The 27,258-nt window shown below is 42.3% G+C and overlaps 1 protein-coding gene across 1 annotated transcript; it reads right to left on the reverse strand.

Annotated features, from left to right (window-relative positions):
• Nucleotides 1-525: 525 nt before the first annotated feature.
• Nucleotides 526-7,562, reverse strand: LOC119350289 (the record flags this gene model as incomplete). The annotated part of the gene is made up of 11 exons (XM_037618199.1): nt 526-995; nt 1,082-1,268; nt 1,370-1,471; nt 1,901-1,977; nt 2,571-2,770; nt 2,854-3,199; nt 3,675-3,731; nt 3,853-5,166; nt 5,277-5,458; nt 5,954-6,093; nt 7,393-7,562. Coding segments are annotated over 11 exons (2,865 nt in total), but the record flags the coding sequence as incomplete, so codon positions are not given.
• Nucleotides 7,563-27,258: the final 19,696 nt, after the last annotated feature.

The following is a 27,258-nucleotide window of genomic DNA, read 5'->3' on the forward strand; positions in this document are numbered from 1 at the left end:
TAAGGTCTTGTGTGAACAATTAATAAAATGGCTGCATGCATCGTCCAGATGCAGAGGCCGGGGGTCTTCCTCCATTTTAAAAATAAGATATAGATTCAAAAATACAAACACGAGAGACCAATGGTAAAAATGCTTTGGTATCCATCTTAAATTAAATCCAAAAAAACATGAAACATCTTCCATCCCCGATAAAGTAAAATCTCTAATACGTCCTGAGTATGTCACCATAAGAAGCGGCCCAAGCTAATCCCATGATGAGCCAGGGGTCCTTTAATTAGTGATTATTTACTATGATTCGGAAGAAAAGGCATTCAATATCCTATCGCAAGGCTGTGATGCAACGCAACATTCAAGCTGGATATTGATTTGGCAACTCAGAAAGGCAGTGTAGCTTTACAAAAACCATGTATCACGGCAAAACCACACATAACATTCCAAGTGTCTGATATAAATATTTTTAAGCGAATTTTCAGAAGCTTGCCTCTACCTATATCGGAAACAAGGTTTCAGAAAGAGTGCAAGTACTTCTTAGGCAAAGAAATAACACATTCAATAAGATACGGCAGCAGCAAATTAGCATTCAGAACATCCTAACGGTATTGCATTCCATGAGATGGATGGTTCCAGGTATATAGAGGAGCGTCAAGATTTGACGAGAATTCGGAACATTCTACATGTCTCGCATTCCATGAGATGCATGGTTAAAAGTACACAACTGAATGAGGGTTGCTAAACTGTGGTGCATGTCGAGTTTCTGGTTTTCGCTGTACATAACTGGAGCTCAAAGGGAAGGGTGAGACGACGAGCCCTAAAACTGCTTTTCGGAAAACATGGGGTTACTGTTCCTTGCATCCCGGCAAAATGTTAAGAGACTGGTGAGATGAGCACTGTACTCCCGAATCCGATCACATGACAATGGCAGATGCAAAAGATCTCTTCCCTATTGAATTGAAACCTGGAACTGACCAGCCGGAGTTCACATTGTAGACTTCCACCTGCAACAGAAAGGAAGAAATTGTCCTTGAAAGAGAGCACATATTTGTGAAGGCAACAGTTAAACGTCGGTACAATGTTTACTTACAGTGTCCAGTATCTGTTCGTTGGACCGCAGACCGCCGAGGACAAACAAGCTATCATCAAAAGTAACTGCCGAGGCGTATCCTCTTGGGTTGCTCATGGGATCACCCATCCTCCAGGCGTTGAGGCGAGGATCGAAGATCTCAACACTGGAAACCATGCTGTCCCCATCATACCCTCCAATGGCATATCTGAAACAATAAATCTCCTAACTCAATTTCTTGCCAAGATTAAAGCCCAAGATGCCATCGGTGTTCAGCGAGATCTAAAATAACATGAAGAGTATACTCACAGGACTTCTCCCAGGACAGCCACAGCATGGCATCCTCTCCTTGCTTTCATGCTTGGAAGCTTAACCCAGAAACCCTCCCTTGGATCATACCTTTCTGCTGACCTGTACATGATGTGGTTGTTAGTTGATGATGTCTTAAATCATGTGCTTCCACCATGTCATTTTATCATTCAAGTGGTTATATTAGCATCCAAGAAAAAGAATGCGTCAGAAACATTTATAGATTTGACTAAAGATTTACACCATCCTCCCGTTGCTTGCATGTCATTTTATCATTCAAGTGGTCATATTAGCATCCAAGAAAAAGAATGTGTCGGAACCATTTATAGATTTGACTCGAGATTTACTAGCATTTACACCATCACATTGATATTACCATTATGAAATGTACTTTTATAATGTATAATATATTGGTGCAGCATATTTTTATAGAAACTGATGAGCAAAAAGTCGCATGGGTGCAATGCCCTAAAGCACTTAAAAGTGTGGAACAGAAGTAACATAATGGAGGAAAATAGCAAGGAAACTTACTGTAAGTACTTGCTACCATCAAATCCACCAGATACATAGATGACACCACTCGATTCTGCTGCTGCTAGAGCAAATCTCTGAAACGTGTTGCAGCATACTTAAGAGATCAGTGTCAAAATTAGTCAACTAGCTGAACTACTCTCCCGATTACCGCCAATATTAGAATAATCAATTCAACTATGCTTTTCAGTTATACCATTACACGGCAACAAGATTCTAGATAATCTGTAAGATGAGGATGCAATGCAGAAGCTAATTGGTACGAAGCTATGCAGAATATGATATCGTTGAAAATCTAAAATAAGCCGATGTCTCCTATTTGATCGTATTAAGGTCACTGAATTTATTACAGTGCAATCATGACTATTCTAATTAATTCAATGACATTTTTCTGTTATCCTACATTACGTAGAAACAAAATTCAAGATATTGTGTGTACATGAGGATGCAATGCAGAACTCAACTGGTAAAAGCTATGCAGAAGATGATCAAGCTGAAAAATTGAAGTAAACAGATGTCTCCTATTGTCCTTATTAAGGTCACTGAGTTCATCACAGTGCAATCATGACAAGACTAGGAGAAAAAGTTCAGTGTTGCTATGAAATAGGCTGCAAACATATCAAAGGACACAAAGTAATCACTAAAAGCAACTGGGAGGCCAAGAACATACTGGTTGCAGCATAGACGGACTACATATCCACTTCCCAAGAAAAGGATCAAACATCTCAACTTCTGAAAAAGTTTGTGTTCCATCTCCTCCACCCATCGCATATATTTTGCCATTAAGACTTACTCCAGCAAGAGATCCTTTCTCATGGTTCAAACAGGGGCATATCATCCACTCATTACTCCTTGTATTATAGCATTCCGCTGTAAGAAAAGAAAGTACATAAATGCAGTTTGAAGTCCAGAGAAAGAAAGACAGAAGCACATTTAAATATCAGTATACCTACCTGTGTTATACCATGAACTCCCATCCCCACCACCAAAAACAAATATACAGCCTTCCATTGCGGCAACAGATGCATATGAACGTGCAGAGCTCATCGATGTGAGAGACACAAGGATGTCTTTTTTTGGAGAAAAGGAATCAAGAGATGATAACCAGGTCACACCATTATAACCACCGATCAGGAATATTGCTGGCATGTCCAGATTATCGCACGTGCTTCCTTGAAGGGACAAGGAGGAGTCAAATTTGAATTGTAACTCATCTATACGATATTCCAGTTGCTGAACTTTTCTTCCAGAGTCTTTAACTACTTCCTTCAACGAAATTATTTCTTGATCTGATTTAATCTGGAAAATAACAGGACCATAATCAGACTATATATATGCAGGAGGTGTTTGCATAAAAAGTACAAAATAGCGGCCAACACATTTTGGACAATGGATATACATGGCACGAAAAGTAAGGTAGCCAGATTTAGCATACCAGCTAACCAGTTCAGTCTCACCATATCGAATTTATAATTTTATATGCTGAACTAATCAAATCAATAATCACAGTGGTATGAAAATTGAGCAATGTAACCATGTGGGGAATCCTTAATTACTTATAACAAATTAATTTTTATTTTCAATATACGTGGTAGTACCATTCCCCCCAACTACTGTCTTTTCCCAGAGAAAAATCCCTATAACAACATACTACCCAAGTGTATAAAACCGCAGGTGATGTGTAACGCAAAATCTTGTATTCGTTTCAATCCAACAAGTAATAAAGGCGCCAATCAATAGTTAGATTCCACATGTTCAAGAAGAAATAAGGAACCTGATTCTTCTCCAGTGCATCAGCCTTCTTGGCTAACTCAGTGATGATTCGTAGAAGCTGCACAGAAGAATGAAAAGAATAATGTGAGTCATACACATGTTATCAGGCACAAGGTTATGAATTGTAGTCGAATGATGAAAAGCAAAATAATGCACAGAGAAAGGGATAGCATGGGCACCTCAGCCTTTGCATGATGTTGCTCAAAAGATGAATTATCTTCCACGGTAGAACATAGTGGCTTGTTGGAAAGGCTTGAATTGGCTTGTGTTTCTTCAGGTACATGATGGCTGGGAGTAGAAAGGCTTGCATTGGCCTGTGCTTCTTCAGGTACATATTGATCTTGAATAGGAAGGTCTACATTCACATGTGTTTCTTCAGCAACCTTTTGATCTTGGCAAGGAAAGCTTCCATTGACCTGTGTTTCTTCAGGTACATATTCATCTTGACTAGGAAGGTTTGCATTGACCTGTATTTCTTCAGCAACATATTCATCTTGACTAGGAAGGCTTGTGTTGACCCGTGTTTCTTCAGGCACATACTCATCTTGGCTAGAAAGATCTGCACTGATCTGTGTTTTTTCAGGTACATACTCATCCTGACCAGAAAGGTTCGCATTAACCTGTGCTTCTTCAGGTACATACACATCTGGACTAGAATAAACAAAATCATGGGATGATAGTGCTGCCTGTTGTCTTAAGTCAACCAACTCCTTCAGTTTTTTCAGGATAGACGATCTTTCAAGCTGTACCCCAACACCATCTGATTCATTTTGAACCCCATTGCCTATTCCATTGTGTGAGTTCACAAGCATGTCTCCATTAGAAGAATGCCGTTCTCCATTCACAGGATTGGCAACCGATTGATTGCACTGCATAAGCTCCATTCCGTCAGCAACACTTTTGTACGAGGAATGTTGACTGGCCTCATCTGCACCAAACTGGTTCTGAAAATCATTGTCATCCAAATCCTCCCAGTCGGAAACTAGCTCTCCAGATGTCTTCCCATCAGTTTTGCTGTCTGATGTTCCAGTAACACTGCCACTATCCACATCAGAATCAACCCAGTCATCTGGAACAATTCCACTTGAACTTGACAGAACACTAAACGGGTTGATGTCCTTTGAATTGGCTCTGCCTTTCTTTTGGTGCGGGGTAACTGGTGCCACCCTTTTAGTTGATGGTAAAGAAGTTGATAGAACACTAGATGGATTTGTGTCCTTCAAACTGGCTGTGCCTTTCTTTTGGATAGGAATACCTGATGACATCCTGTTAGTTGATGGTAAAGGTACAGCCAGACTCCTTTTGCTTGAAACAGCTGGGACTTGCTTAAAATTGAGAGGACCAACTGACTTGAACAAAGCAATTAAAGCTCTAGTTTGTGCATGGTCTAGCTCAAAATAGAAGTAGTGATGTGTATAATAGTTATCTTGAATCACTTTTTTATATTGGACCTCAAAGAGTGGCTGATAGCGAGTCCTTGTGCAAATGCGAACCTTAAAAACAGAAGCAGTTGCTTTATATTAGCATGCATAAACTTGAACAAACTTAGCTATAGATACACCAAAATCATGAACACTGTTTGGAGATTCATATTTATTGATACCTGTGCAGGAAAAGGTGTCCTTAAAGTGCCATCATTACTCCAAGCATATGGGTCAATGGAGTTCTGACCAGGACTGGCAGCCTCAAAAACACCATGCAGCTTTCTGTCAGTGTAGTTGAATAGAAATAAAGGTAGGCCAGCTTTGACATTCCTCACATATGAATAATGCAACGCAGGCAGACCTATAGAGCAAGTGGTGCAAACTAATTAGGGTGAGAAATTCAACAACAAAATAAGGTTAAACAAGTCTATATTTCATAAACCCTACAACATATCAAGATGGCAACGGGACAAGTTCACACATTTCGCTCTATCCACATACTAGATCAAGAAAATGAAGTGTGGAGCACATAGTTTCATAAAAAGAATGTAAATGCTCGAGCATCCAATCTGCACCATCAGAATTAGAACGAAAAGAATGGCAATGGTCCATTTGTAGGGGTTTTGGCCAAAAAAAAAGTTTACAAGGGTGTTTAGGCGGGCCTTAAAGGCTGACTAAAAGACTAGCAAGGCCTGAGGAATGAATGGACAGGCTACAATATTTTGTAACTTAAGGCATCAATACTATATAGTGCATCAGCCTATATAGTCGATATTGCCAAACACAAAATGATGTTGTTACAGATGATATCATAATAAAGGTGTAAAGCAAGAGGAGAAAGGTGGAATTCACAAACCAAATAGCTGTTTATTGAAGCACTCTTCAATTGTCTCATGCTTGCAACCAAAGATCACTCCTCCTAGCTGGGTTTCCCGGAGATTACGGGTCTGTACTACCTGCATTGCACGATCGTGGGTCTGTCTTTCTTCAAACACCCTGTGGTTCACAATTTTTTCAAAGTATGCAAATCATATAGTTAGTAGATGGGTATGAACTGATATTCAAGGGAGAAATAAAACCAAAAGACTCAATAATCGGCAATATACTTTTCAAACTGCAGTATCTCTAGGCAGGGCATAAATCAGCATTATTATGCCAAGCTGTATCCAAATAAACCCCATATTAGTTCAGTAATTGGCAGGGAACATTCGACAATTACAAAAATCATTCATTTTTTATGCAGGGTGACAACCAAAATTCGAACTGAAACGAGAATTCCAAGTCAAGTCAGCGTGATGGCTATAACAGCAGTCAAACTGTTAAAACTCCTCGAAGCTTAAATCAAAATCACAAACACCCCAACAGAAACATTCAACTAAGATGATAACACTGCGCAGTGTGACATTGAATAAGCCCCCTGAGCTTGAGCGACAAGAACCAGATCAAAGACTGAATTCCGTCCCGTAACCAGACCCAAAATTAGCATCCAAGCTTCAGGAATCTCACAATATGACCCAATGCATAAATTGTAGAGCGCCATTCGCGCATAAAGCATGTGGAACTACGCACTGAAGCCACATCAGAAGCAACCACACATCACTAATACTATACGGAATTGAAATAACGAGTCATACACAACTAGACAGGTAATAATCAGCATGCACGGATGAAGCAAAAGCAACCGTCATCTCGTCACAGAGCAATTGACCACACAAGTTATCTTCCAGGACCATATCTGGTACGCACAAGCACTAGTACCAAAATTTTCTAATCCGCAAAATAAGCATAGAAACAACAGGATAAGGTCGAAAAGGGGAAAATAGAAACAGGAAGGCAAACATTTCGCGCCTACGCACTGAAACAAAATCCACCGAACTAGCGCGAACAAGCGGGAAATCGCCGGATAAAGCAAGCAATAACCGCCAGCGGTACAAACACACCGTGCGGACTCCAAAGTTCCCCGTCGTCTAAAACCCTAACTAACCCCTGGTGATCAGCGACGCTAAACCCCGCAATAAAGCACCGTCTAAACCGAAATCGACAAACCCTAGCAATCCATCGGGCCCCAACAACCCACATTCGCCCGCCATCCGGCGGAAGCACCGGCACGACCGAAACCCTAGAACGACCGAGGATCTCGCACCAAAAACCCACTTGAAAAATCGAGAAAAATGCCAGAAAATAAAAGGGGAAAAAGGCACGCCACCGCAACGAGCCCCCGCGAAGCGCGCGCGCGATCGATCGAGAGCGCGAGGACGAACCGAGGGCGACGCTGGGGATCGGTCTGGGCCTCACCTGATCGCTTCGCCTGCCGGAGAAGCCCCCTCCTTTTGCTGCCCTGGTTCCTCTTTTTCGGTTGGGTTTTCCTTCCCCCTTCTCTCCCCTTCGTATTTAGTGTGCACTGTCACAGCAATGCGGTGTGTGTGAAGGGGGGCGATTATGTAGGTGGTGGCGGGGTGGGGATGGGATTACCACCGCGGTCACTCCGCGGTCTCTGATCGGCTGCGTCGGAGCGACCGGGCCACTAACAGGTTTTCTTTTTTAACCGCACACATTATATATTAATAATGAGGCCTCATTTGGTTTCACAGGATCCCTGCCGATTCCCCGGGCCAAGAAACCACGGAAGAATTTATCCCCGGGCGATCCGCCAGCGCATTTGGAGGCCATGCGATCGGGGCAGCCCTGCCCTATCCACGACTTTTCCCCGGGTGAGGCTTCCACGCTCGATGAGGTCGGGGACGAAACCCTCGTCGCTCTGTCTCGCGAACGAGAGGCGGCGGCGACAAGATCGAGCGCTCCGCCCTCCTCCATCCAGCCCTTCGCCATCCTCCGTCCGGAAGCGACCCCCTCCTCCTCCCCCCACCTCCCCGCTCCGCCCCTCCAGCGGGGGCGACGGCGCCCATTGCGCTGCTCCTCCATGACTTGCTGTAGATGAGGCATGCAGTTATGGACGGCTAAACACGCTCGACGGCCACAGGAATCAGATGGTATATGATGGAGCAGGTGTGTGGCGTGCTTGATCCTCCTCCAGCTGCATAGCCCCAGCACCTCGCGGAAGAAGTTGCAGAAATAAATCCCCACCCCACCGAGGCACCCAAATGGTAAAGCAAATCTTCCACGTGGTTTTAATTTTGTCAAGGATATTTTGACCAGGGCCTCTCTACCCCGGGACTATCTCCCCTAGCAACCAAACATAGCCTAAAGAAGTATAATTGTACATACATGTAGAAACTAGCAGAAAGACCGCGTCCAGGAATATTTTAAGCACCCAAATACAAAAATGTTATGAATAAGTCCCTTAAGGTCCCTGCAAACAACCAGATCTGGAACCGCGTTCGACCACCAACATCGCCGAGACACAACACCGAAGAAAGAGATGGAATACCAACAAACCAAAATCCAGGCCAGCGCCATAGCCTTGAAGGCGTAGAGAGCCGAAGACCAGACCTACAGAACACTTGGCGATGTGGCATGTCGGCCGAGGATGTTCCCCACGCTGATCTGGATCTAGATTTGACGAATCCCGCCGTCGTTGCCGGGCAAGAACGCCAGATCCACCGCCATCGGGCCACCAACCTTGAACCAGCACCAACATGTCCCACTTGCTGACGCTGCCTTGAATGGTAATGACCGCCAGACACAGGAAACATAAAGCTCACCGCTCCAAATGAATGGCGAGCAAACGAGGCCATCAGCTCAACGGCGCTGCCAGAGAGATCGTTCCCATGGTGAGAAGAGATTGAAGCCATCTTATTCGACGAAGCACCAAACTCACCAAACTGGGCTACTAGACAAAGACGAGACCCTAAATCTATGGACTAACTGGAAGATAAGCACGAACCCACCCCCTCCTCCAGCCGCTAGAGCGGCGGGCGGAGAGGGGCGGGGATTGCTGCACCGCCGGTGTCCAAAGAAGGTACGAACTCCCGCTGCTCTATCGCCAAAAGGCAGAGTGAAGCGGTCGTGGTTCAGTCACGCGGTGTACACACGGGAGCGGCCACTAACAGATTGGGTAGATGGGTGTCACTCTTTTTTTAGGCAAGTTGTTGGATGGGGGTGGCACTTTGGGAGTAGAAATTGTGGATTGGACCCTAAAAAAATAAGTTGTGGATTGACCAAAGAGTCTTTAACACACAAACAAAGGTGCCTTTAGAATTCTCCTTCAAGAAAAGTAAATGCAACCAACACTTCCTAGCTCGACTCAGAAATCTATTTCTCAATAGATTCATCGTGGTTGTGTAGGGAGGCTGGTCTCCCTTCAGGATTCTTCAAGAAAAGTGCACAAGTAACTGGCTCGGATAAGGGATAACTACGATGATGTATCCCAAAGCTCACACTCTTGTGGATCGCAACGAATTCGCGCAGAAATTTTTTGCTTAAGCTTGGATCAGAATGCGTCAAACGCCGTTTTTCACAGGAGATGCCGGAGTCATCTGCCTCTAGAGTTTGATGCAAGGAATCTTTTCAATACGCCTGGGCCCGCCCGGCGTGACCCGGGCCCCTGAGGTGCCTAGGACCGGAGCGGCGGCTCAACCCTGCACAGCAGACTCGCCCCATGACTTAAACCCACCTTAGCGAGTCTCAACACCTCTAGGTCACTTCTCTAACCCGTTGGACAACATGATTGTCGCGGCATCATGGCTGGCGGGTCTCCCGGTGACAGGCGAGTCTCCTGCGGCAGTTGAGGCTCGAAAGGCTGTGGAGCTTCTTCAGACGGCGGTGGCTCAGCATGCGGCTTACTCCTACAGTCGCGGTCGAATTCACTCAACTCCGCGTCAGAGTCGAAGCTATAGCCGACGTATTGAGTCTCCGGCGGTTTCGAGCAGTGAGTGAAGGAAATATGCCCTAGAGGCAATAATAAAGTTATTATTTATTTCCTTATATCATGATAAATATTTATTATTCATGCTAGAATTGTATTAACCGGGAACATGATACATGTGTGAATACATAGACAAACATAATGTCACTAGTATGCCTCTACTTGACTAGCTCATTAATCAAAGATGGTTATGTTTCCTAACCATAGACATGAGTTGTCATTTGATTAACGGGATCACATCATTAGTAGAATGATGTGATTGGCATGACCCATTCCATTAGCTTAGCACTTGATCGTTTAGTATGTTGCTATTGCTTTCTTCATGACTTATACATGTTCCTACAACTATGAGATTATGCAACTCCCGTTTACCGGATGAACACTTTGTGTGCTACCAAACGTCACAACGTTATTGGTTGATTATAAAGGAGCTCTATAGGTGTCTCCAAAGGTACATGTTGAGTTGGCGTATTTTGAGATTAGGTTTTGTCACTCCGATTGTCGGAGAGGTATCTCTGGGCCCTCTCGGTAATGCACATCACTATAAGCCTTGCAAGCAATGTAACTAATGAGTTATTTATGGAATGATGCATTACATAACGAGTAAAGAGACTTGCCGGTAACGAGATTGAACTGGGTATTGAGATACCGACGATCGAATCTCGGGCAAGTAACATACCGATGACAAAGGGAACAACGTATGTTGTTATGCGGTTTTGACCGATAAAGATCTTCGTAGAATATGCGGTTTGATGTATGTTGTTATGCGGCACACGTTCAGCATAAGATGTTCATAACCGCATAAGATCGGTCGGGCCGTGAAGACGTACGACTACATCAACCGCATAACAACATACTGTAGAACATCAAGGTGTCGCGCCGGTGATGATGGTGATCACGACGGTGCTTCGGAGATGGAGATCACAAGCACAAGATGATGATGGCCATATCATATCACTTATATTGATTGCATGTGATATTTATCCTTTATGCATCTTATTTTGCTTTGATTGACGGTAGCATTATAAGATGATCTCTCACTAAATTTCAAGAAGTGTTCTCCCTGAGTATGCACCATTGCGAAAGTTCTTCGTGCTGAGACACCACGTGATGATCGGGTGTGATAGGCTCTACGTTCAAATACAACGGGTGCAAAACAGTTGCACACGCGAAATACTCAGGTTAGACTTGACGAGCCTAGAATATACAGATATGGCCTCGGAACACAGAGACCGAAAGGTCGAGCGTGAATCATATAGTAGATATGATCATCATAGTGATGTTCACCATTGAAAACTACTCCATCTCACGTGATGATCGGACATGGTTTAGTTGATTTGGATCACGTGATCACTTAGATGACTAGAGAGATGTCTATCTAAGTGGGAGTTCTTTAGTAATATGATTAATTGAACTTCAATTTATCATGAACTTAGTACCTGATAGTATTTTGCTTGTCTATGTTTTTGTAGATAGATGGCTCGTGCTGTTGTTCCGTTGAATTTTAATGCGTTCCTTGAGAAAGCTAAGTTGAAAGATGATGGTAGCAATTACACGGACTGGGTCCGTAACTTGAGGATTATCCTCATTGCTGCACAGAAGAATTACGTCCTGGAAGCACCGCTGGGTGCCAGGCCTGCTGCAGATGCAACTGACGACGTTAAGAACGTCTGGTAGAGCAAAGCTGATGACTACTCGATAGTTCAGTGTGCCATGCTTTACGGCTTAGAACCGGGACTTCAACGATGTTTTGAACGTCATGGAGCATATGAGATGTTCCAGGAGTTGAAGTAAATATTTCAAGCAAATGCCCGGATTGAGAGATATGAAGTCTCCAATAAGTTCTATAGCTGCAAGATGGAAGAGAATAGTTCTATCAGTGAACATATACTCAAAATGTCTGGGTATAATAATCACTTGATTCAATTGGGAGTTAATCTTCCTGATGATAGTGTCATTGACAGAATTCTTCAATCACTGCCACCAAGCTACAAGAGCTTCGTGATGAACTATAATATGCAAGGGATGGACAAGACTATTCCCAAGCTCTTCGCAATGTTAAAGGCTGCGGAGGTAGAAATCAAGAAGGAGCATCAAGTGTTGATGGTCAATAAGATCACCAGTTTCAAGAAAAAGGGTAAAGGGAAGAAGAAGGGGAACTTCAAGAAGAACAGCAAACAAGTTGCTGCTCAAGAGAAGAAACCCAAATCTGGACCTAAGCCTGAGACTGAGTGCTTCTACTGCAAGCAGACTAGTCACTGGAAGCGGAATTGCCCCAAGTATTTGGCGGATAAGAAGGATGGCAAGGTGAACAAAGGTATATGTGATATACATGTTATTGATGTGTACCTTACTAATGCTCGCAGTAGCACCTGGGTATTTGATACTGGTTCTGTTGCTAATATTTGTAACTCGAAACAGGGACTACGGATTAAGCGAAGATTGGCTAAGGACGAGGTGAGGATGCGCGTGGGAAATGGTTCCAAAGTCGATGTGATCACGGTCGGCACGCTACCTCTACATCTACCTTTGGGATTAGTTTTGGACCTGAATACTTGTTATTTGGTGCCAGCGTTGAGCATGAACATTATATCTGGATCTTGTTTGATGTGAGACGGTTATTCATTTAAATCAGAGAATAATGGTTGTTCTATTTATATGAGTAATATCTTTTATGGTCATGCACCCTTGAAGAGTGGTCTATTTTTATTAAATCTCGATAGTAGTGATACACATATTCATAATGTTGAAACCAAAAGATGTAGAGTTGATAATGATAGTGCAACTTATTTGTGGCACTGCCGTTTGGGTCATATTGGTGTAAAGCGCATGAAGAAACTCCATACTGATGGACTTCTGGAATCACTTGATTATGAATCACTTGGTACTTGCGAACCGTGCCTCATGGGCAAGATGACTAAAATGTCGTTCTCTGGAACTATGGAGCGAGCAACAAACTTGTTGGAAATCATACATACTGATGTATGTGGTCCAATGAATGTTGAGGCTCGCGGCGGATATCGTTATTTTCTCACCTTCACAGATGATTTGAGCAGATATGGGTATATCTACTTAACGAAACACTAGTCGGAAACATTTGAAAAGTTCAAAGAATTTCAGAGTGAAGTGGAAAATCATCGTAACAAGAAAATAAAGTTTCTACGATCTGATCGTGGAGGAGAATATTTGAGTTACGAGTTTGGTTTACATTTGAAACAATGCGGAATAGTTTCGCAACTCACTCCACCCGGAACACCACAACGAAATGGTGTTTCTGAACATCGTAATTGTACTTTACTAGATATGGTGCGATCTATGATGTCTCTTACTGATTTACCGCTATCGTTTTGGGGTTATGCTTTAGAGACGGCCGCATTCACGTTAAATAGGGCACCATCAAAATCCATTGAGACGACGCCTTATGAACTGTGGTTTGGCAAGAAACCAAAGTTGTCGTTTCTTAAAGTTTGGGGTTGCGATGCTTATGTGAAGAAACTTCAACCAGATAAGCTCGAACCCAAATCGGAGAAATGTGTCTTCATAGGATACCCAAAAGAGACTATTGGGTACACCTTCTATCACAGATCTGAAGGCAAGACCTTTGTTGCTAAATTCGGATCCTTTCTAGAAAAGGATTTTCTCTCAAAAGAAGTGAGTGGGAGGAAAGTAGAACTTGATGAGGTAACTGTACCTGCTCCCTTATTAGAAAGTAGTTCATCACATAAACCGGTTCCTGTGACAACTACACCAATCAGTGAGGAAACTAATGATATTGATCATGAAACTTCAGATCAAGTTACTATAGAACCTCGTAGGTCATCCAGAGTAAGATCCGCTCCAGAGTGGTACGGTAATCCTATTCTAGAAGTCATGTTACTTGACATTGGCGAACCTACGAACTATGAGGAAGCGATGATGAGCCCAGATTCCGCAAAATGGCTTGAGGCCATGAAATCTGAGATGGGATCCATGTATGAGAACAAAGTTTGGACTTTGGTTGACTTGCCAGATGATCGGCAAGCCATCGAGAATAAATGGAATTTTAAGAACAAGACTGATGCTGATGGTAATGTAACTGTCTACAAAGCTTGACTTGTTGCGAACGGTTTTCGACAAGTTCAACGAGTTGACTACGACGAGACTTTCTCACCTGTAGAGATGCTTAAGTCTATCCGAATCATGTTAGCAATTGCCGCATTTTATGATTATGAAATATGGCAAATGGATGTCAAAACTGCATTCCTGAATGGATTTCTGGAAGAAGAGTTGTATATGATGCAACCCGAAGGTTTTGTCGATCCAAAAGGTGCTAACAAAGTATGCAAGCTCTAGCGGTCCATTTATGGACTGGTGCAAGCCTCTCGGAGTTGGAATAAATGCTTTGATAGTGTGATCAAAGCATATGGTTTTATACAGACTTTTGGAGAAGCCTGTATTTACAAGAAAGTGAGTAGGAGCTCTGTAGCATTTCTGATATTATATGTAGATGACATATTGTTAATTGGAAATAATATATAATTTTTGGATAGCATAAAGGGATACTTGAATAAAAGTTTTTCGATGAAAGACCTCGGTGAAGCTGCTTACATATTGGGCATCAAGATCTATAGAGATAGATCAAGACGCTTAATTGGACTTTCACAAAGTACATACCTTGAAAAAGTTTTGAAAAAGTTCAAAATGGATCAGGCAAAGAAAGGGTTCTTACCTGTATTGCAAGGTGTGAAGTTGAGTCAGACTCAATGCCCGACCACAGCAGAAGATAGAGAGAAAATGAAAGATGTTCCCTATGCTTCAGCCATAGGCTCTATCATGTATGTAATGCTGTGTACCAGACCTGATGTATGCTTAACAATAAGTTTAGCAGGGAGGTACCAAAGTAATCCAGGAGTGGATCACTGGACAACGGTCAAGAATATCCTAAAATACCTGAAAAGGACTAAGGATATGTTTCTCGTTTATGGAGGTGACAAAGAGCTAGTCGTAAATGGTTACGTCGATGCAAGCTTTGACACTGATCCGGACGATTCTAAATCGCAAACCGGATACGTGTTTATATTAAACGGCGGAGCTGTCAGTTGGTGCAGTTCTAAACAAAGCGTCGTGGCGGGATCTACATGCGAAGCGGAGTACATAGCTGCTTTGGAAGCAGCAAATGAAGGAGTCTGGATGAAGGAGTTCATTTCTGATCTAGGTGTCATACCTAGTGCATCAGGACCAATGAAGATCTTCTGTGACAATAGTGGTGCAATTGCCTTGGCAAAGGAATCCAGATTTCACAAGAGGACCAAGCACATCAAAAGACGCTTCAATTCCATATGGGACCAAGTCCAGGTGGGAGACATAGAGATTTGCAAGATACATACGGATCTGAATGTTGCAGACCCGTTGACTAAGCCTCTTCCACGAGCAAAACATGATCAACACCAAGGCTCCATGGGTGTTAGAATCATTACTGTGTAATCTAGATTATTGACTCTAGTGCAAGTGGGAGACTGAAGGAAATATGCCCTGGAGGCAATAATAAAGTTATTATTTATTTCCTTATATCATGGTAAATGTTTATTATTCATGCTAGAATTGTATTAATCGGGAACATGATACATGTGTGAATACATAGACAAACATAATGTCACTAGTATGCCTCTACTTGACTAGCTCATTAATCAAAAATGGTTATGTTTCCTAACCATAGACATGAGTTGTCATTTGATTAATGGGATCACATCATTAGTATAATGATGTGATTGACATGACCCATTCCGTTAGCTTAGCACTTGATCGTTTAGCTTTCTTCATGACTTATACATGTTCCTACAACTATGAGATTATGCAACTCCCGTTTACCGGAGGAACACTTTGTGTGCTACCAAACGTCACAACGTAACTGGGTGATTATAAAGGAGCTCTATAGGTGTCTCCAAAGGTACATGTTGAGTTGGAGTATTTCGAGATTAGGTTTTGTCACTCTGATTGTTGGAGAGGTATCTCTGGGCCCTCTCGGTAATGCACATCACTATAAGCCTTGCAAGCAATGTAACTAATGAGTTACTTACGGAATGATGCATTACATAACGAGTAAAGAGACTTGCCGGTAACGAGATTGAACTAGGTATTGAGATACCGACGATCGAATCTCGGGCAAGTAACATACCGATGACAAAGGGAACAACATATGTTGTTATGCGGTTTGACCGATAAAGATCTTCGTAGAATATGTAGGAGCCAATATGAGCATCTAGGTTCCGCTATTGGTTATTGACCGGAAACGTGTCTCGGTCATGTCTACATAGTTCTCAAACCCGTAGGGTTCGCACGCTTAAGGTTTTGATGACAGTTATATTATGAGTTTATGAGTTGTGATGTACCGAAGGTTGTTCGGAGTCCCGGATGTGATCACGGACATGACGAGGAGTCTCGAAATGGTTGAGACATGAAGATCGATATATTGGACGACTATATTTGGACACCGAAAAGGTTTCGGGTGAGATTGGGACAATACTGGAGCTCCGGGAGGTTATCGGACCCCCCCGGGAGGTATATGGGCCTTATTGGGCCTTAGTGGAAAGGAGGGGAATGGAGCAAGGGAGGGGGCGCCCCCCAAGCCCAATCCAAATTGGGAGGGGGGCCGGCCCCCCTTTCCTTGCTCCCTCCTTCCTCTTCCTTCCCTCTCCCTCTCCTAATAGAAAAAGGGGGAGTCCTACTCCCGGTGGGAGTTGGACTCCCCCCCTAGGGCGTGCCACCCCCCTTGGCCGCCCCCCTCTTCCACTCCTTTATATACGGGGGAGGGGGCACCCCATAGACACAACAATTGATCTCTTGATCTCTTAGCTGTGTGCGGTGCCCCCCTCCACGATAGTCCTCCTCGATAATATTGTAGCGGTGCTTAGGCGAAGCCCTGCGACGGTAGAACATCAACATCGTGACCACGACGTCGTGCTGACGGAACTCTCCCTCGACACTCGGTTGGATTGGAGTTCAGGGGACGTCATCGAGCTGAACGTGTGCTAGAACTCGGAGGTGCCGTACTTTTGGTGCTCGATCGGTCGGGCCGTGAAGAGGTACGACTACATCAACCGCGTTGTTCTCACGCTTTCGCTTTCGGTCTACGAGGGTACATGGACACACTCTCCCCTCTCGTTGCTATGCATCACCATGATCTTGCGTGTGCGTAGGAATTTTTTGGAATTACTATGTTCCCCAACAGTGAGCGACACCATAACCAGCCCCGTGGGCACGACCCGCCATAGGCTGATAACTGATATGTCTCCAATGTATCTACTTTTCCAAACACTTTTGCCCTCGTTTTGGACTCTAACTTGCATGATTTGAATGAAACTAACCCGGACTGATGCTGTTTTCAGCAGAACTGTCATGATGTTGTTTTATGTGTAGAAAAGAAAAGTTCTCGGAATGACCTGAAAATCCACGGAGGCACTTTTTGGAATTAATAAGAATTTCTAGGCGAATGAAATACACCAGGGGGCCCACACCCTATCCACGAGACAGGGGGGAGCCCCCCCCATAGGGCGCGCCCCCTATCTCGTGGGCCCCCGGGTCCTCCACCGACCTTAACTCCAACTCCATATATTCACGTTCGGGGAGAAAAAAATCAGAGAGAAAGTTTCATCGCGTTTTACGATACAGAGCCGCCGCCAAGCCCTAATCTCTCTCGGGAGGGCTGATCTGGAGTCCGTTCGGGGCTCCGGAGAGGGGGATTCGTCGCCGTCGTCATCATCAACCATCCTCCATCACCAATTTCATGATGCTCACCGCCGTGCATGAGTAATTCCATCATAGGCTTGCTGGACGGTGATGGGTTGGATGAGATTTACCATGTAATCAAGTTAGTTTTGTTAGGGTTTGATCCCTAGTATCCACTATGTTCTGAGCTTGATGTTGCTATGACTTTGCTATGCTTAATGCTTGTCACTAGGGCCTGAGTGCCATGGTTTCAGATCTGAACCTATTATGATTTCATGAATACATGTGTGTTCTTGATCCTATCTTGCAAGTCTATAGTCACCTATTATGTGTTATGATCCGACAACCCCGAAGTGACAATAATCGGGATACTTCTCGGTGATGACCGTAGTTTGAGGAGTTCATGTATTCACTATGTGCTAATGCTTTGTTCCGGTTCTCTATTAAAAGGAGGCCTTAATATCTCTTAGTTTCCACTAGGACCCCACTATCACGGGAGGGTAGGACAAAAGATGTCATGCAAGTTCTTTTTCATAAGCACGTATGACTATTTACGGAATACATGCCTACATTACATTGATGAATTGGAGCTAGTTCTGTGTCACCCTATGTTATAACTATTACATGAGGAATCGCATCTGACATAATTATCCATCACTGATCCATTCCTACGAGCTTTTCACATATTGTTCTTCGCTTATTCACTTTTCCGTTACTACGGTTACAACTACTACAAACCCCAAAAACTATTATCTTTACTTTTGCCACCGTTACCTTTATTATCATACTACTTTGCTACTAAATACTTTGCTGCAGATACTAAGTTATCCAGGTGTGGTTGAATTGACAACTCAACTGCTAATACTCAAGAATATTCTTTGGCTCCCCTTGCATCGAATCAATAAATTTGGGTTGAATACTTTACCCTCAAAAGCTGTTGCGATCCTCTACACTTGTGGGTTATCAAGACTAATTTCTGGCGCCGTTGCCGGGGAGCATATCTCTATTCTCTGAGTAACTTGGGATTTATATCTGTTGATCACTATGAAGAACTTGAAAGACGACAGAACAAAGATTTTGCCCTCAACTACGAGGGGAGGTAAGGAATTGCCATCTAGCTCTACACTAGATTCTCCTTCCGTTATGAGTAAGCTTGGGACACCTAAACCGGCTACTGCTATGAATTCTGATATGTCGCATGTTATTGATGATGCCACTTCTGCTATGCATGATGAAACTACTTCTGTGCGTGATACTACTTTGCCATTAGGTGAATTTCTTGATGAACAACTTGCTAGAGTTAGGGGGAATGAAAATACTGAAGATGCTATTATTGATGATAGTGATGATGAAAATTCTCCCAATGATTATGAATTGCTTGTTGTTCCCGAGGGTTATGTTATGAATGAAGAAGCTGCTAGAGCTATCTTTGCTTGCAATGATAGATATGATCTTAAAAAATTATTAGCTAAATGGAAGCAGCAGTCTCTTAATGCTAGAATGAAACCTGACCCTGCTTTTGCTACTTCACCTATCTGTGTTACTGATAAGGATTATGAATTCTCTGTTGATCCTGAAATTATTACTTTAGTTGAATCTGATCCTTTTTATGGCCTTGAATCTGAAACTGTTGTGGCACATCTTACCAAGTTGAATGATATAGCCACCCTGTTTACTAATAATGAGAAGTCTCGCTATTATTATATTCTTAAGATATTTCTGTTCTCATTAAAGGGTGATGCTAAGACTTGGTATAATTCTCTTGCTCCTTGTTGTGTGCGTAGTCCCCAGGATATGATTTATTACTTCTCTGCTAAATATTTCCCTGCACATAAGAAATAAGCTGCTTTGCGGGAAATATATAACTTTGTGCAAATCAAAGAAGAGAGCCTCCCACAAGCTTGGGGGAGGCTTCTCCAGTTACTTAATGCTTTGCCTGATCATCCTCTCAAGAAAAATGAAATACTTGATATCTTTTATAATGGACTAACCGATGCTTCCAAGGACTACTTGGATAGTTGTGTTGGTTGTGTTTTCAGGGAAAGAACAGTCGACGAAGCTGAATTACTATTGAATAGTATGTTGACTAATGAATATAGTTGGACTCTTCCTGAGCCAATTCCTGAGGCAATTCCTGAACCAATCGAGCCAACTCCTAAGCCTATTCCTAAACCCACTCCGAAGAAGAGAGGTGTTTTATTTCTCAATCCTGAAGATATGCAAGAGGTAAAGAAATCAATGAAAGAAAAAGGTATTAAAGCTGAAGATGTTAAGAATTTACCTCCTATTGAAGAAATACATGGTCTTAATATACCGCCTGTTGAAGAACCACATTGTCTTGATAACCCGACACAGGTAGTAAAGGTAAATTCTCTCTATAGATATGATAAAGTTGAAATCCCCTCTACTAAAATTCATATCCCTTGCTTAGATGAATTTGATGACTTTATGGCTAGACAAGAAAGTTTTAATGCTTATGTTGGTAGAGAGTTAAAGAATAATGCTTTCGAGATGGGACGCGTGAGCGATAATATGGCTAGAGTTAAAGGTGAACTCAAACTCATTAGCAAATACACTTCTATGGTTGCTACTCAAGCTGAGCAAGTACTCAAAGCTCAAAATGATTTGCTTGATGAATTAAATAATAAAAATGACTTTGCTGTTAGAGTGGCTACTAGAACTTGTAGAATGACTCGGGAACCTTTGTATCCTGAAGGCCACCCTAAGAGAATCGAGCAAGATTCTTAGAGAAATAATTTAGAGGCACCTAGTTCTTCTAAAAAGAAGAAGAAGAAAAATGATAGAACTTTGCATGCTTCTTGTGAACCTACTGTAGACACACCTGAGAATCCCAATGATATTTCTATCTCTGATGCTGAAACACAATCAGGTGATGAACATGAACCTAGTGATAATGTCAATGATAATGTTCATATTGATGCTCAACCTAGCAAAAACAATGAAGTAGAGATTGAACCTGTTGTTGATCTTGATAACCCACAATCAAAGAATCAACGTTATGATAAGAGAGATTTTGTTGCTAGGAAGCATGGTAGAGAAAGAGAACCATGGGTTCAGAAACCCATGCCCTTTCCTCCTAAACCACCAAGACAAAGGATGATGAGGATTTTGAGCGCTTTGCTGAAATGATTAGACCTATTTTCTTACGTATGCGCTTAACTGATATGCTGAAAGTAAATCCTTATGCTAAGTATATGAAGGATATCATTACAAACAAAAGAAAGATACCGGAAGCTAAAATTTCCACCATGCTTGCTAATTACACTTTAAGGGTGGAATACCAAAGAAACTTGGAGATCCAGGGGTACCAACTATACCATGCTGCATTAAAAGAAATTATGTTAGAACTGCTTTATGTGACCTTGGAGCCGGTGTTAGTGTTATGCCTCTCTCTTTATATCGTAGACTTTAATTGAATAAGTTGACACCTACTGAAATATCTTTGCAAATGGCTGATAAATCAAGTGCTATACCTGCCGGTATTTGTGAGGAAGTGCCTGTTGTGGTTGCAAATGTCACTATCTTAACGGACTTTGTTATTCTTGATATTCCTGAGGACGATAGTATGTCTATTATCCTTGGTAGACCTTTTCTTAATACTGCAGGGGCTGTTACTGATTGCAACAAAGGCATTGTCACTTTTCATGTAAATGGTAATGAGCATACGATACACTTTCCGAGGAAACAATCTCAAGTTCATAGCATCAATTCTATTGGAAAAGTTCCAACTATTATTATTGGAGGTTTTGAATTTCCTCTCCCTACTGTCAAGAAAAAGTATGATATTCTTATTATTGGGGATTTTCATATCCCCGTTGAGGTAACTTAGTGTTATTCAAAATTTCTCTGGTTCCGTGTTATTCGGAATGAGTTTGTTAACAAGACTTGATCAACCTTGTTAGTGGATTCATTTTGATGATCATGAGATGGATGAAACTAGAAGGCACAACCTTCTGTACCCACTTTTTACTTTCTGTTATTCAGAATAAATAAAGCAAAAATAGTACTATTTGTCTGTTTTCTAAATTATCCGTGCATAAAAAATATCCCAAAAATAAAAGTGCTCCAAATGCCCTGCAAATTTAGTATGATTTTATATGGATTATTTGAGGATTTTAGGCACTGAAAACACTGCAGGAGGGGCAAGCACCAGGCCACGAGAGTGGAGGGCGCGCCCACCCCACCTGGGCGCGCCCCCTGTCTCATGGGCCCCTAGTGTCCCCCCTCCACTTATGCCAGCACCCACACACTTCATCTTCTACCCAAAAAAATCCCCATCCAGCTCAAGCACGAGTTCTAGCTCATTTTGCTGTGATTTTTGATCTCCTTGCTCAAAGCCCCATTTACAAAACTGCTTTGGGAGATTGTTTCTTGGTATGTGACTCCTCCATTGGTCCAATTAGTTTTTGTTCTAGTGCTTTATTCATTGTAAAAAATTTCTGCATAGGTGACCATGTTCTTGAGCTTGCATGTTAAATTTATGAGATCCCAAGCAATTCCAATGCATGATATAGGCTCTAGGCACTTGTAGGAGTAGTTGCTATCAACCTTATTTAGTTTTATTCACTTTTATTTTGAAGTTACTAAAATTTCAGAAATTTTTCAGAAAAAGAATTATGCTTAGAAGAATGTATCAAGGTGGTTCCTCGGCGAAGAAAGGGCCCAGGATTGCTATACATGAGCAAGATGTTGAATTGCCGAGGGATGCGGATGTACGAGCTCGAGAGTGGCCATCCGATGATTTTATGGTCGAAGCAAGCTTCAAGGAGGAATTTGACGCGTATGTGTGTAATGCCGAGCTGGAGGACTTCTTACAAGATAAGTGTCTGCAGTACTATCAATTGACTGATTCTTTTGTGCAGAGGTTCAAATATAACTGTGCACGTAATTCTCCTTGCGTCATATTTGATATTTATGATACATATTATACCATGGATTTAGAGGATTTCACAACTGCTTGCAAACTCCCGCAGTGGGGTAATATTAATGATCCTCACAAATCTGAATTTAGAGATTTTCTTGCTAGTATTACTGTGGGAGAATCTAGGGACATAGCACAAGCTACCATAGGGAGCATTCATTTTCCTGCTATACATTATTTTGCTCTATTTATTGGTAGATGCATTAACGGTAAGGATGAAGCATGTCACATGTGTGTCTCTGATCTGTGTGTCCTCAAGAGTGTTGTGTTAGGTTATAAAGGTTATAACTTGGGGGCAATAATTGCACGTAGGTTGCAGAATAATAGTAGAAAGGGAAATTTATCTGGAAGAATTTATGCAACCCGTATGGCTAATTATCTTGGTATAGCCCCACGAGAGGGAGATATGATAATACCTCCTGTTTATTTGGATTCTGAAGCTATGGTCAATCATCAATTTCTTGGGAGGAATGAACAATTCCTCCAATATCGACTAATCTATGACGGACGCAACGTCGTCCATGTTACTCTTCCTGCTCACTACCTTTTTGATTATCAGGTAAAAGGAAGATATGTTGTCACCAGGGAGGAAGCAACTGAACATGAGAGGAGAGCGGAGGCAGCTTGCCAACACGCTGTAGCTCAGGAGGCGGTTGCCGCTGCATATCAATACGACCCCGGTTTCATTTATGGATATCAGCCAGGCGGTCCTTGGTACTAAACCAACTTAGGCCAAAAGCCTAAGCTTGGGGGAGTACGTATTTCTCACCGACTTTACATTCATGTTCACACACACTAGTCATCGGTGCTCATACTCTTTCATTGTATTATCCATGCTAGTTTAAATTTCTTTTTCTAGTTTTCTTCTTGTGTGTTTGTTAAACCTTAAGAAAAACCAAAAAAATTAGTTAGTTTAATTTCCATGCTTGTAGTAGAAATTAAAATGAAAATCCAAAAAGATTTCTAGTTCTTCTTCTTACTTGTTGGGAGCTTTCCCGTGTAAATAGTTTTATTTTCTTTTCTTTCCTTTGGGGGGTCGAGAAGACCATATTGAAAATGTTTAGTGGCTCTCATTTGCATGATTGTTTATTTAACTTAGAGCCCGTATTACTTGTCTTCTCTCTTGAGTTGAATGCTTGCAGATTCCAGCTTAGTCCAATGCACATGCACTCTTATTATTTTACACATCGTTCGGTCGTGCAAGTGAAAGGCAATAATGATGATATATGATGGCCTTATTGGGATGAGAAAAGCTGGTATGAACTCGACCTCTCTTGTTTTTGTAAATATGATGAGTTCATCATTTCTGAGTCAGCTTATTATGAGGTAAACATATTTGCAATGACATTTAGAGATTATAGTTGCTTGTGTCATGCTTGATTAGCTATGAGTTATAATGGTTTACCTTGCGTGCCAACATGCTATTAGAATGATTATGATGTGATATGATGGGATGGTATCCTCCTTTGAATGTATTGAGTGACTCGACTTGGCACATGTTCACACATGTAGTTGAATCAAATCAACATAGCCTTCATGATATTTATCTTCATGGTCGATTATATCCTACTCATGCTTGTACTCGGTGTGAATTAATTTTAATGCATGTTTATGACTGTTGTCGCTCTCTCAGTTGGTCGCTTCCCAGTCTTTTGCTAGCCTTCACCTGTACTAAGCGGGAATATTGCTTGTGCATCCAAACTCCTTAAACCCCAAAGTTGCTCCATATGAGTCCACTATACATTCCTATATGCGGTATTTACCTGCCGTTCCAAGTAAATTTGTATGTGCCAAACTCTAAACCTTCAAATGAAATTCTGTTTTGTATGCTCGAGCAGCTCATGTTACAACTAGGGCTGCCTATATCTTCCATGCTAGGTGGGTTATTCTCAAGAGGAGTGGACTCCGCTCCTCATTCACGAGAAAGGGCCGGTAACTGGGATGCCCAGTCCCATGATCCAAAAAGATCAAAGCAAATCAAAATAATTAAACAAAACTCCCCCAGGGCTGTTGCTAGTTGGAGGCACTCGTTGTTTCGAGCAAGCCATGGATTGATGCTTGTTGGTGGTTGGGGGAGTATAAACCTTTACCATTCTGTTTGGGAACTGCCTATAATGCATGTAATATGGAAGATACAGCCATCTCATAGTTGTTGCGTTGATAGCAAAAGTATGCCGCTCAAAATGTTATTCAATCTTTATTTTAAAATCGAGCTCTGGCACCTCTACAAATCCCTGCTTCCCTCTGCGAAGGGCCTATCTATTTACTTTTATGTTGAGTCGTAACCCTTATTAAAAGCACTCGTTGGGGAGCACTCTGTCATTTGCATTCATTATTATTGGTTTATATTGGGTATGACTTGACTGGATCTCTTTTACCATGAATTACAATGTTTAATCAGTCCTTGATCTTTAAAGGTGATGTTTGTTTATGTTTTGCGGTCTCAGAAAGGGCTAGCGAGATACCATTTTGTTATATCATGTTATGATTGTTTTGAGAAAGTGTTGTCACCCAAGTTTTATTATTATGGCTCGCTAGCTGATTATGCTATTGATATGAGTAATTGTGAGACATACGTGTTATTGTGAGTATGGTTAGTTCATAATATTTGCTGAAACTTGAATGCTGGCTTTCCATGTTTACAACAACTAGAGCAAACAAAGTTTGTAAAAGTTTTTCTTTATCACTTTCAGTTTATCAACTGAATTGCTTGAGGACAAGCAAAGGTTTAAGCTTGGGGCAGTTGATACGTCTCCAACGCATCTACTTTTCCAAACACTTTTGCCCTTGTTTTGGACTCTAACTTGCATGATTTGAATGAAACTAACCCGGACTGACGCTGTTTTCTGCAGAACTGCCATGATGTTGTTTTATGTGTAGAAAAGAAAAGTTCTCGGAATGACCTGAAAATCCACGGAGGCACTTTTTGGAATTAATAAGAATTTCTAGGCGAAAGAAATACACCAGGGGGCCCACACCCTGTCCACGAGACAGGGGGTGCCCCCCCTATAGGGTGCGCCCGCCTATCTCATGGGCCCCTGGACCTCCACCGACCTCAACTCCAACTCCATATATTCACCTTCGGGGAGAAAAATCAGAGAGAAAGTTTCATCGCGTTTTACGACACGGAGCCGCTGCCAAGCCCTAATCTCTCTCGGGAGGGCTGATCTGGAGTCTGTTCGGGGCTCCGGAGAGGGGGATTCGTCGCCGTCGTCATCATCAACCATCCTCCATCACCAATTTCATGATGCTCACCACCGTGCGCGAGTAATTCCATCGTAGGCTTGCTGGACGGTGATGGGTTGGATGAGATTTACCATGTAATCAAGTTAGTTTTGTTAGGGTTTGATCCCTAGTATCCACTATGTTCTGAGATTGATGTGGCTATGACTTTGTTAAGCTTAATGCTTGTCACTAGGGCCCGAGTGCCATGATTTCAGATCTGAACCTATTATGTTTTCATGAATATATGTGTGTTCTTGATCCTATCTTGCAAGTCTATAGTCACCTATTATGTGTTATGATCCGACAACCCCGAAGTGACAATAATCGGGATACTTCTCGGTGATGACCGTAGTTTGAGGAGTTCATGTATTCACTATGTGCTAATGCTTTGTTCCGGTTCTCTATTAAAAGGAGGCCTTAATATCCCTTAGTTTCCACTAGGACCCCGCTGCCATGGGAGGGTAGGACAAAAGATGTCATGCAAGTTCTTTTCCATAAGCACGTATGACTATTTACGGAATACATGCCTACATTACATTGATGAATTGGAGCTAGTTTTGTGTCACCCTATGTTATAACTATTACATGAGGAATCGCATCCGACATAATTATCCATCACTGATCCATTGCCTACGAGCTTTTCACATATTGTTCTTCGCTTATTTACTTTTCCGTTGCTACTGTTACAACTACTACAAAAACCCAAAAACTATTATCTTTACTTTTGCCACCGTTACCTTTATTATCATACTACTTTGCTACTAAATACTTTGCTGCAGATACTAAGTTATCCAGGTGTGGTTGAATTGACAACTCAACTGCTAATACTCAAGAATATTCTTTGGCTCCCCTTGTGTCGAATCAATAAATATGGGTTGAATACTTTACCCTCGAAAGTTGTTGGGATCCCCCACACTTGTTGGTTATCAATAACCATGCTCAGATTTTGGTAGATCAAGCCAGGGCACGCCGAAAGGCAGAGCTAGCGGCCCAGTTGGCAGCTCAGCAACCTCATTTAAACCCTTCAACGTCCATAGAAGCTGGGATAACTTCCAGGACGGTGGGTATGCCGTGTTTAGTGCTAGCTCTACGCAATGTGCGATTACCCAAGGACTTCAAGGGCCCTCGAAAAGTACCCAATTACACTGTGGATCAGCCGCCAGATGCTTGGATTGAGAGCTACGAGCTGGCCATGGAGATGTTGGATGTTAACGATGTTGTGTTCGCCAAATATTTTACCATGATGTTATATGGGCTGGCTCACACCTAGTTAAAGGGATTGCCACCTAATTCCATCAACTCATGGACAAAATTGAAGACGCGGTTCATTCAGAATTTCAAAGACATCTATAAGCAGCCTTTGTCGATTATCGACCTAGACACTTGCATCCAGCGCGAGGATGAGTCAACCTCCCATTGGGTTCGCCGGGTTTCAGCTATCATCCACTCGCCAGATAGCATCGAT

This window comes from Triticum dicoccoides, chromosome 1B (assembly GCF_002162155.2).
Source record: "Triticum dicoccoides isolate Atlit2015 ecotype Zavitan chromosome 1B, WEW_v2.0, whole genome shotgun sequence".
NCBI lineage: Eukaryota > Viridiplantae > Streptophyta > Magnoliopsida > Poales > Poaceae > Triticum > Triticum dicoccoides.